This window comes from Manduca sexta, unplaced genomic scaffold (assembly GCF_014839805.1).
Source record: "Manduca sexta isolate Smith_Timp_Sample1 unplaced genomic scaffold, JHU_Msex_v1.0 HiC_scaffold_3572, whole genome shotgun sequence".
In the NCBI taxonomy this organism is placed as follows: Eukaryota; Metazoa; Arthropoda; class Insecta; order Lepidoptera; family Sphingidae; genus Manduca; species Manduca sexta.
This window is the reverse complement of record NW_023594655.1, coordinates 1-12,523: the sequence shown is the minus strand read 5'-3', so window position 1 is coordinate 12,523 and position 12,523 is coordinate 1. Positions and strand designations below refer to the sequence as shown.

At 38.9% G+C, this 12,523-nt stretch overlaps 1 protein-coding gene across 1 annotated transcript; it reads right to left on the bottom strand.

Annotated features, from left to right (window-relative positions):
* Positions 1–659: 659 nt before the first annotated feature.
* LOC119193052 (endoribonuclease Dicer-like) lies at positions 660–12,017 on the bottom strand (the record flags this gene model as incomplete). Its single annotated transcript, XM_037446748.1, is given in 10 exon segments — positions 660–982; positions 2,145–2,259; positions 3,408–3,520; positions 5,549–5,654; positions 6,247–6,403; positions 6,794–7,272; positions 7,731–7,863; positions 8,323–8,427; positions 9,629–9,759; positions 11,334–12,017. Coding segments are annotated over 10 exon segments (1,665 nt in total). The 3' UTR covers positions 660–788.
* Positions 12,018–12,523: the final 506 nt, after the last annotated feature.

Sequence of the window (12,523 nt, the reverse complement as noted above, 5' to 3'; positions counted from 1 at the left end):
TTTTCTCTCTGACGTCTTCAGCCTTCTAAAACTCGTCTGTCGTTCACGCTTCTCTGTTTCCATCTCGCTCACACACTTTATATTCCATTTTAAGCATCACACTAACGTTCCATTCCCACATGGGATGTGAGAGTGTAAGATTAAAAGATAAACTATATATACCATTACAAAAACGTGATGTTTTATTAAAATTGCTTACTGTATGGGCGTTAAGATATACAATCATTTACCAGAATATCTTAAGAAGTAAAATTTGCGCATTTAAAAATATATTAGTGAAAATACTTTTGGATAAACTTTATTACAATGTTCATGACTTTTTAAATGATAAGAATATTGACAATAAGGAAATACATTAATTATAGACTGAAATATCAAATGTTTAATATTTAGCTAATATTCTGTGACATGATGCTATGTATATTTAATTTAATAAAAAAAAATTGACATGTAAGACTTATAGGTATTAGATAATTATATATTTTTAGACATAATAATATCGGATGTGTACATAACTTTGAAGAAAAAATTAATTATATATTGCAATGTAACGAAAACTATAAATTTATATATTTTATTAATCAAGTGAATCATTGTTTTAAAAAATTTTCACTATGACACGGTTTTTTTTTTAATTCGACATTTGTAATATTATTTCTACTTTTAAAAACGTAAAGAGAAAAGTATTCTGTCTACGTTTAAAAACATCTTTAGTTTTAAATATTTGCACGTAAATAATGACAGAGTGTGTGATTCTGATTTTATTGTACCATCTATTTATTGTAACCCTAGAATGTGGTAAATAAATGTTCATTCATCCACAGTACATCCCACCTGGTGGGCCTGTCCCTGGCCATGAGTATCCCGAGCGCCTGCGCGGCGTGCTGCGGCGCGTGCAGCCTCCTGCCGCGCGTGTTGTAGCGCTCGGGGAGGGCGCAGCACAGCCTGCACACTATGGCGTACAGCATGTTGCGCTTGCCGCCTGCGAGAATACCTTCACTATAAATACACACACACACACACACAACATCACGCATTTATCCCCGAAGTTATTTTTTTAGCACAACCAAGGCACCCACTTTTCGCCAACTGTGTTCCGTCCCATGATGTGATAGGGGCGAGCCTATCGCCATACCGGGCACAAATTCCAGACTCGGGCTGATACTGGCAGAAAATCCAAATATCACTTTACCCGACCCGGGATTCACCCAGGACCTCAGAGCGCTGTCGTACCGCGCATTCAGTACAACTACGCCACCGAGGCAGTCAAACAAGACTATAAATACTATAGAAGAAAAATTAATTAAGTTTAACATACTCCAGAAGTAAATAAATTGACTAAAAATACTTTACAAGGAACATTATTTGACCAAAATACTTATAATTATATTCCTTCTAAAGTATTAAAAAAGCGACGATAGCCTAGTTGGGTGTGGAACGGACTGCCGAGACGAATATCCGCAGGTTCAAATCACAAGGGCACACACCTCTGACTTTTCTAAAATCATGTGTGTATTATTTGTGAATTTATCGTTCGCTTTAACGGTGAAGGAAAACATCGTGAGGAAATCTGCATACCGAGAAGTTCTCTAAAAAGAATTTCGAAGGTGTGTGAAGTCTAACAATCCGCACTACAGCGTGGTGGACTGAGGTCTGATCCCTCTCAGTAGTAGAGGAGGCCCGTGCAATGGGACAGTATATAATACAGGGCTGATATTATTATTATTTTATATTATTTCTAAAGTATTTTTAGTCAACTTATTTTCCTTCTAGAGTATTTTAGTAAATTCTAAATTGACAAAATTCACATCAGTTTTATATAAAATAATATTACTTCACTACAGTTGATACAAGTTTCTCACTTCCTGCTTTGTTTAATGAATAACTCCGCAAACCAATGCTCTTCAATTCCACTTCTCCACATATTTATTGCAAGAAACATTCGAATAGGTCCCGTCCGTCGCGAGAATATAACTCGCACTGGTTTATTACTCCGGCGTGCGAATGTTTAATAATTAAGTAATCGTTTAAAATGAGTTTCACGCGAGAGGATTCCATTAGATTGCTAGTTAGTAACATCATACATACATTGTCATACACATTTCCCAAAGGTACGGGGAGTTTTATATCTATCTTTCACTCACCTTTAATCTCCTTATTTTCTGTGGGTGTTGCTTCTGGTGCACCGTTCTCTGGTGAGTCTATCTCTGAATCGCTCGTGTCTATGACCGGCTGACAATCTGTGAACGCCCACGCGGTCTGTGGAGCAATGTTATGTTCATTAGCTATGTTCATTACGCGAAATGTTGCCAGCGATTTACTTAAGAGAATATTTTATTGACCTTTTATTTGAACTTGTATGTTTTGTGTGTGTTGTGAGCAATAAATGATTATTATTATTGGGACACAAACGCACACACACACACGCACGCACGCACAAACACACACACACAACATCACGCATTTATCCCCGAAGGTATGCAGAGGCGCAATGTGTGTCTTCCGTCCCATGATGTGACAGGGGCGAGCCTATCGCCATATCGGGCACAAATTCCAGACTTCGGGCTGATACTGAGCAGAAAAACCCAAATATCACTACCCGACTCAGGATTCTAACCTAGGACCTCAGAGAGCTGTCGTACCACGCATGCAGTACAACTACGCCACCGAGGCAATCTCTGGGAGAGATGAGATGGGATGAGTAAATATGAGAAAGTAGAAGAGAGAAACGGCAACTCGACATGACCGGAGAGAGGTCAGCAGGACCAACGGCTTTACATGCCGAGGCACGGTATCACAGCCAACTTCATGACTCCGAGCTAAGATTAAGTATTTGTTTAAGATAGAAAAACCCACTATTATTTTGACCCGCGATTCGAATCCAGCACCTCAACGCAGTAGTCGTACTCGTACTGTGCACAATTACAACACCACCGGGATACCGAAAATAATCCACCCACTTAAATAACGAAAATAATCAATTAGAAAGATAGGGAGGAGTTCGAAATATTAATTTCCCCTTTTTAGAGACTTTCCCGCCCTCACACCCACCACTACAACTCCTAAGTGTCCTTAGGTAATAATATCAGCCCTGTATTATATACTGACCCACTGCTGCACGGACCTCTTCTACTACTGAGAGGGACTAGGCGTTAGTCCATCACGCTGTAGTGCGGATAGACTTCACACACCTCGAAATTCCTATAGAGAACTTCTCAGATGTGCATGTTTCCTCACGATGTTTTCCTTCACCGTTAAAGCGAACGATAAATTCACAAAGAATACACACATGAGTTTAGAAAAGTCAGAAGTGTGTTTGGGATTTGACCTGCGGACATTCGTCTCGGCAGTCCGTTCCACAACTAACTAGGCTATCGCCGCTTAATATAGTAAGGATAATAACTTACCCGTTTGTAATAATACTGTCTACGCTTGGTGGTGCCCGGTCTGGCGCTGTCGTTCGTCTCGTCGTCAGTGTTGCTGTTCGTTTCCAACTCGGCCGCTTTGAAGTTTTCCTTGCCTGCAATCAAATACATCATCGATATATACTACTTACTAGATTTGACGTTCCGTACACTCTGTGTTCGACTCAACTGCACTGCAATCCGTACTGACTTTAATATGGTCAATATTGACAGCTTGTGGTTGTGTACAGCGGCGCTCATGATATAAGAACTCGAGTCTAAGTGTAAACCTCGATTTGAATCTATACTATTATATAAAGCTGAAGAGTTTGTTTGATTGTTTGTTTGTTTGTTTGAACACGCTAATCTCAGGAACTACCAGTCCAAACCGAAAAATTATTTTTGCGTTGGATAGCCCTTTGTTCGTGGAGTGCTATAGGCTATATATCATCACGCTATATTCAATAGGAGCGGAGCAGTAATGGCTAATGTCAGGAACTACCGATTCGAACTGAAAAATCTTTTTGTGTTGAATAGTCCTTTGTTTGTGGAGTGCTCAAAGTCATATATCATCACGCTATACCCAATAGGAGCGGAGCAGTAATGGCTAATCTCAGGAACTAACGGCTTCAACTGAAAAAATCGTTTTGCGTTGGATAGCCCTTTGTTCCTGGAGTGCTATAGGCTATATAACATCACGCTATGGCCAATAGGAGCGGAGCAGTAATGAAATATGTTGCGAAAACGGGAAAAAATTATTAGTTTTGTGAGCTTCCGTTGCGTGCGCTGCATAAACGGTTAAAGTTATGCAACAATAAGGTATGACGGGATTGTTCCTCTTAAAAAGTTCTACAAAAATATATTATAAAACAAAGTCCCCGGCTGCATCTGTCTGCCTGAACGTGTTAAACTCAAAAACTACCCAACGTATTAAGATGAAATTTGGTATGGAGACAGTTTGAGACCCTGGGAAGAACATAGGCTCTCGGGAAAATATATAGCGTGACTTTTATAACGGAAAACTGTAACCACAAAAACTTTATAACGCGGGCGGAGCCGCGGGCAAAAGTTAGTAAAAAATATTAGTGAAATAAGTAAAATTATTTGTTGTTCAAGTGAATAAATAGGTTTTAACAGTGACGTTTTTTTTGTCATTTTAGTTCAGATTTAAACAAATAGTTTATATGGACGTTCGTGTCTATATAATATACATCAATTAATATAATATTCATTAAAAAACAACTATATATATGATAGCCTAGTTGTGTGTGAACCGGACTACCGACACGAATGTCCGCAGGTTCAAAACTCAAACACACCTCTGACTTTTCTAAAGTTATGTGTATTTGTAAATTATCACTTGCTTTAACGGTGAAGGAAAACATCGTGAGGAAACCTGCATACCTGAGAAGTTCTCTATAGGAATTTCGAGGGTGTGTGAAGTCTACCCGCACTACAGCGTGGTGGACTAAGGCCTAATCTCAGTAGAGGAGGCCCAGTAGTGATCTTTAGCGGCGTAAGATAGCCACTGTAGAGGAACAGATGGTTGCGTTCCTCTATGGAAGAAAGATCAGTCAAGATGTTTGTGACCGGCCGCGGCCTAAGGTTCCTATTCGGTGGTATATATACTGAGTCGCGCAAATTCTATCCTACAACTGTTACGTACTCACAATTAATAATTATAATTAATCACATTCACCACCACATGTTATAACATAAGATCTTGTTATGTTTTGTCACTTCTTATTATGTTTTATCCCTTTTGTCTGCTTTAAGTTTCTACTTATATATCTAAATAATATTAATAACTAATATTATTTTTGCCGCTGTACTAATATATAAATTTGCATGCTGTGGTCTCCTGTAATTGAAGAGGCACGTCACATTGTTAATTGTACCAATATTATGACATTGTATTTATTATAAGCCGTGTATCCTTTGTTGGAGGTAAGTACTTAAATAAAAAAAAATAAAAAACTCTGAATTGAATATCGCCATCTAATAGGGAGTTGGAAATATTAATTTCCACTTCCCTCCATAGCAGTGCGGGAGACTAAATCATGTTCTAAGGAGGCTTTTTAACCTCAAGGATACAATAAGATAGGCTAGTACAGCACAACGGATAAAATAACCTAATATCTTACCTATAGGCATGAGGTTGTCGTCCAGCTCTCCAGACTTATGAAGGATCCTGCAAGCCTGCAGGGCTACCATCCGTTTAGCCAACACCACGGTCGGCATCGGGTGACCCTGGAAAAAATAAGTATGCATTAAAATATTGTATAGTTTCAAAAGATACTGATTTTATTGGTGGTAAGGCTCTTATGTGTGAAAGTCTGCCTGGGTAGTATGTAAAAGTGTCATCTATATTTACTGTGAATATATGTGAGATTATATAAAACTGAAAATGGCGAAAATTTTAAACCATTTATTTCTCTACACACATATAAACACAACATAATAAAGTATCAAAGAAAAAAACACACACAGTTAACAATACCAGGCACATAACGCATTCCTTGCCTGCTTAATGAAACAGCTGGGCACCAGTCGGAGTGTGAAATTGTATTCGGCGCAGGAGCTTCACTCTCGTCGGGTAGCTGGACTGTTTCCGTCCACCACTGATGTAGGAGAATGTACCTTTAGGTACATTAACAGCAACTCGGGTGCACTCACAGCAACTCGGGAGTAAATTTACAGATGCACGTACAGCATCTCTAGTATAACCATAGATGTACTCATCGCAACTAAAGTGCACTCACTGCACCTCTATTACAAAATGTAGGTGCACTCATCGCACCTCGTCGCTAAACACATTCCTACATGTATTTAAACTACTCACCACTATATTGTACTTGACGGGACAGTTGAGAGGCAGTCGCAGCGTGCAGATGTACGCGGTGCGGTGTGTTCCACTCTCGTCGGGTAGTTGGACTGTTTCCATCCACCATTGCGGGGCGAGGCGAGTGAACGTGTCTGATGGTAGCTTGCCGCAGTATCTGTAGAAAAATAGACATTTTAAGTTTTTGTTTGTGAATAATTTTAAGCATTTATTTCAAGGTTCTTTTTGTATTTTACTACCACTCAGTAGTAGAGACTCGTACAGCAGTGGGACAGTAAAATACAAGGCTGATATTATTATATGAATACAATGAAAGTGTTCATATAGGATTTTCTTTAATCATATAAAAAATAATAAAAATGCGAAAATTTGTGGAAGTTTGCTGAAAGTAAACCCGGAAGCCGCTAAACATATTTAGATTTAACACATTAATAGACCTGTTTCAATTATAATTCATTCCGAAAAATAACAAAGGGCGAAACCGAGAACACAAGTTAAAAAAATCTCGAATTTTAAATCGCCAAAAGAAAAATAAAATGATACTTACCTATTAATCAAAGCTATAGCCGTATTTAAGTCCACGCTCGCTACAACCTCCGCGTCAGACTTCACTTCGTATCTGACGTCAGTTTTAACGTCAGAACCGTTGACGCACAAACACTCCGCACTCGCACAAGGTTTCACGCCAGTACATTTGTTACATACTAGATTCTCGTTCTTCAGATTATTCTCCGTTCTGACGAGAGCTTCTGACGTGTCAGTAGGATCTGACGTGTCAGAACTCTTAGAATCATTTTCGTCTGAATTCTTAGAATCACTTTTGTCAGAATTTTTTTTCGACTCATTTTCGATACTTTCTGTTTTCACCGCTTGTGCTTTGTTTTCGATGAAGTTTGTGGTTTTATTTGGATTTTTTAACAATACAGGCACGTATGGCTTTATGATGTTGTTTAGTGTATCCGCATGATCCTCTTCAACTTGCGGAGGCTCGTTCTGTATTCCGCATCCGCATTTCCTTGTTATTATCTGTAAATATATTAACATGAAGATAGAAAGGGAAACATGATGACGCGAGTGTAAATATATGAATAAGGCAAAGTTTGGATTAGCAAGAAAATTTGCTGAAGTTGAATTCTGTAAGCAATCTTTATCGTGTATGAATCAGAGCAAGCTGACTTTTGCAATGGAGCTTGCAGTGCAGCGGGTCGCATGTATTAAATATTGTCGCTCGTGTTGCGACGTATGGAAGTTCATGCGCAATATATTGAAAAAACTTGCTAGACAAAATTTTACATAGGAGTCGAGAGCGTCTTAATTTGACGCTGGTGTAATGTTCTGATTCTAGTTTCTGTGTCACTTTCGAAATAAAATTGGGATTTTTACATCGTAGTTCAGTATCAGAGGAAGCGAGACAGACGTATACAACGCAATAATAAGGATCTATCCTACACTTATTCAGTTGCTAATAAGTGCTCTACACATACCTGATCCAATTCTCTGTATATAGCGACGTTTCTCAGCAGTTGGTCGGTCTGTCCGTGGCCGGCGCCGCTGAGCACGGCCGCGGCCGAGCGGGGGGCGCGCGCGCGACCGCGGCACAGGAGGTACGAGCGGTAACTGTACAGGTCACAGGTGTTATGCGACCATGTGCGTGTGCAACCATGGTAGCAAGTGAGCACGGCAAAAACTGGTGTTATAGTTCTATTATCACTCAATATGATTATGTTTGAATGTGATATTAGTCAAATTTCAGCATTTTGCTAGAGTAAAACTGATTTCAATGTCATTGACTTGAATATTTTGATTTGACATTGAAATTTAATAATTAGTTTCGAGCAATGCATTTTACACCCCATTCAATACTATAATGGCTGTAGACGTCAACCATGTAGTCCGAGCATAGCAGAAAATGATCTTGGTAAACTGCGACCATTTCGTTATGTGACCGACTCGATCATTGTACAAACTCTGCATTTCTATCGCATTTTATAAAACCAAAACAGCACATTTCAACCAATATACCAGATACGACCAAAACGCGACCATGGTAGCAAAATTCAGATTAATCCCACTTACGACGGCGGCACGTCCCATCTCAACACGAGGTTGCATCTCGGCAGATCTATGCCCTCCTCCAACGCAGGCGTCGCTAGGAGAAGGTTACATTCGTGCATGCGGAATCTGAAAAGGAATGATAAGAATTGGACATCGGCTAACTCTTTGTAATACATGCGTGGAAAAGTTTCCTTACAATTTTTGTTTATATAACCCACTAAAGTATAAGCAGATTAATGTTATTAATTGTTTTTGTACTCGATTCCATAATACATTTTCGATTAGGTCATAGGTGTAAGGATGACAATCTAGTCTTAATGTATTTAGTGCTTAAGGTTATAGCTTAAGGTCCATTTTCATACATTTTGTTTCACCTTTAATCTGGGTAACTAAACAAGTATTGGCAAGTAAAGAATTTAAATTCACGTCTAGTTAGTGATTAGTTAATATGCATGGATAAAAATAATTAATATGCATGGATATTTCGGCCTTTAAAATTTCGTCATATTAAATTTTAAAGGCCGAAATATCAATGCATAATATTTTACGTTTTCTTTCAACTGCGAGAACTAATCACTAACTAGACGTGAATTCTTTACTTGTCAATACTGTTTAGTTACAGATAAAGGTGAAACAAATAATAATAACTTATAAGTATTTTATAATCATTGTGTTCTGTGCTATGCCTTTTGAAGTGTTCCCACTGAAATTGTTGGTAAATGGAGTAGGGACCAGATAGCGTCGACTAACAAGAGATTGACCCCGTCAATCGATATAATTATGCCGGCCTGTTTAAAAATCAAACGCTAACTCCCGCATTTCAGTTACAGCAGGAAGGGCAAATCATCATCATGGACCGCGAGAAGGACTGGTTTGCTGGTGGTAGGTCTCTCATATGTGACAGTCCTGCGTAGGTACCACGGCAATGTCTATTTCTGTCAAGCAGTGTGTAGTCACTGGTGTAGGTTTGAACATTGTAGCCAGTGTAACTACTGGATATCTTAACATCTCATGTCTCAGACGAGCGCAGTGGAATACCAAACACTTTGTAATTCTAGTTGGTGTTTCTACTGTTTATTCACATCGCTTACCATCAGGCGAAAGGCAAGCTAAATATCTAGTAATCACAAAACAAATTCCATCCCTACTCTTTACCCTAAACTGATTGAAAAGAGCAACACCAGTTATTGCCCGTTCTCTGGTGAGAACTGCACGAACTGGTAGAGTTAATATTGACGGAATCTAAATTATGTATAACATTTTACAGATTCAAATAAATCATTTCATTTCACTCGACATATATGAAAGCTGTCTGAATGGTACTCACTTTTTAAGAACATCCTCCTGCTTTTTCCCCTGGCGCTGGCACTCCTTGAGCTCCAGCGGGTCGGTGCCGTGTTCCACTGCGCAGTACTGCGCGCAGAGATATGACAGCTTCGGATGGCACCGGGACATATCCTGAAACATACGTATATGCATTGACGTATATTCTATAGACACGAACGTCCATATAAACTATCCCCTTATTCATAGACGTTTTTTATCTAACGACCGAGTAAGGCTGTGATAACAAGTCTGTTTCTCAGTGCTGACGGCATGGCAGTCTTCGCAGTGCGTAGACATAGAGCCGTTGTGATTGGCTAATTTTGAAATACAACAATAATAACCAATCACAACGGCCCTATATCTGTTCTCAGTGCCGTTGGGCACTGAGAAACAGGCTTGTTATCACAGCTTTACTCCGTCCTCAGATAAAACGTTTATGAATAAGGGTATTGTTCAGAATCTGTATTAAAATTGCAACAAAAACATCACTGTTTTAACCTATTTATTCACTTCAACAACAAATAATTTTACTTATTTGACTAATATTTTTTATTCACATCCAGGTTTACACTTACCCCCTTATTCATAGATGTTTTTTATCGAACGACCAAGTAAAGCTGTGATAACAAGTCTGTTTCTCAGTGCTGACGGCATGGCATTCTTCTCAGTGCATAGACATAAGGCCGTTGTGATTGGCTAATATTGAGATACAACAATAATAGCCAATCACAACGGCTATCTATTTCTCAGTGCGTTGGGCACTGAGAAACAAGCTTGTTATCACAGCTTTACTTCGTCCTTAGATAAAAAACGTTTATGAATAAGGGGGTTAGACTTAGTATATCATAAGCGCCACTCCGTACATAACCACAAGCTGTCAATATTGACCATACTAAAGTCAGTTTGAATGGATTGCAGTTCAATTCAGTTGAACACAGTGAATGTTCGGAACGCCAAATCTAGTACGTAGTACATATATATCGATGCTTATAGGTCATTCCATTCACGTAAACACGCCCCAACATCAGTTTTCTGGTGGTAGGATATATTTTATATCCGCCCGAATAGCGACCGTACACAAGATTTTAAAACCCGCCATAGTGGCGCATGTAAACGTTCCGGGATCACTCTGTGTATATCCAACAGGCATAATTATGTCGACTGAGGGGTAATCATCTCTAGTCAGTCGACATTCTATTGGACTCCACTTACCATCAGGTGCAGTGGGGAACGAATAAAATAGAGAAACAGAATAAGGTTATGTTGAATTATTCAGAGATAAACTGAAAATATACTAAATTCTCAAATAAATATTAGACAAATACATTTTTTTAAATTTGAATCCCACATATCCTTTCTTATGTACACGTGAGAATCTAACTTAAGACGTGAACATAAACCCACCTAAAAACGCTAATAATAGAAGCAAATACTTCGCACGTGTTTTTGACTCCAATAAATTATCACCCAACGTGGGAATCTAAACCCACACCTTGACATCAAAATACGTGTATAAATAGTAAAAATATTACACAAAGTGTTAAAACCCATAGTGGCCCACGTGTCGCTCCGGGATCAGCCTGTGTATATCCAACAGGCATAATTGTGTCGACTGAGGGGTAATCACTCGTCAGTCGACATTCTATTGGACTCCTTATCATCAGGTACAGAGGGTCATTTTACATTGCACGTATAAAAATACTCACCACAATCAGCATGAACAGTATTTTCGCCATCAATGGCTCTTTCACAAACACAATCCCACATAAAGCATCGGGATTCAACAACGTCATCTGCATCCTCGCTGCGTTCGTCCTCTGAACTCTACGCCCGCGCATCCTACCGGTACGTCGACTGAATCCCACTTTATTCGCGTGGGATTGGTCCTGAGAATTCGCTTCGTGGGATTGGGAAGAAACTTCTTTATCATTCCCATATTTTTAACAGAGTGTCCTGTTTTATTCCCGTGTGATTCAGCTTCGTTTTGAACCCCACAGTTTCCTTTCTCCAGGGCTTCGTTGATCAAAACCTGATCTTTATCAGTGTAGTATTCGTGTATCTCCTTCAAATTCGCCTCTAAAGTGTTCACTTGGTCCTCCAGAGCATCGCCTAACTTCGCGAAATCGCACTGCTCTATCTCTTTGAGCAATCTTGCTGTGGGATTCGCACTCTTATCGACATTGGGATGAAACTTTTGCAGAATTTCACCGAACCTCAACACTTTAGGTGTACTGAACGCTCTGATCTTATCCCACTCTTGGTCATATTTGCTGAACACATAGTCCGCATATCCTCTTAGTTTTATAAACGTGGTCATGCAAAAACATAGAAGTAGAAAATGTCTTTCGTAAGGTACTTTGATTTTTAGTTTTTCTAATGTTATTAGAAGATGCTGCCTTGTCTGCTGCTCCGTAGGGTCCTTCAAAATGGAAAAAAAATATTATTGAACATACACTGTATCAACGTATTAATAGATGCAACTAACTTCGCTCTCAAGTGATCGCACTTGAGACTTGATATCGATCAACTGAGACGCTGAAAAAGTCAGCATCTTAAGATCGGCGGTATATAATATACAGATATCAACATCACAAATGATATCTTAAGTTATATGATATGACGGATATTGACAGCTCAAGATTTGTTTATTAAATAGTTCAATATCTATACATTCTTACTTATAAAAAAATCGCAAAACTATGGTTAGTTAAGACACAAAACTCGATCAGCTGTAAGTCAAAACCATCTTGCCTCTTAAGGTGGTAGCTCAAGGTCCATTTTCATACATTTTGTTTCGGCTTTAATCTGGGTAACTAAACAACTATTGGCAAGTAAAGAATTTAAATTCACGTCTAGTTAGTGATTAGTTCTCGCAGTTGAAAGAAAAACGTAAAAA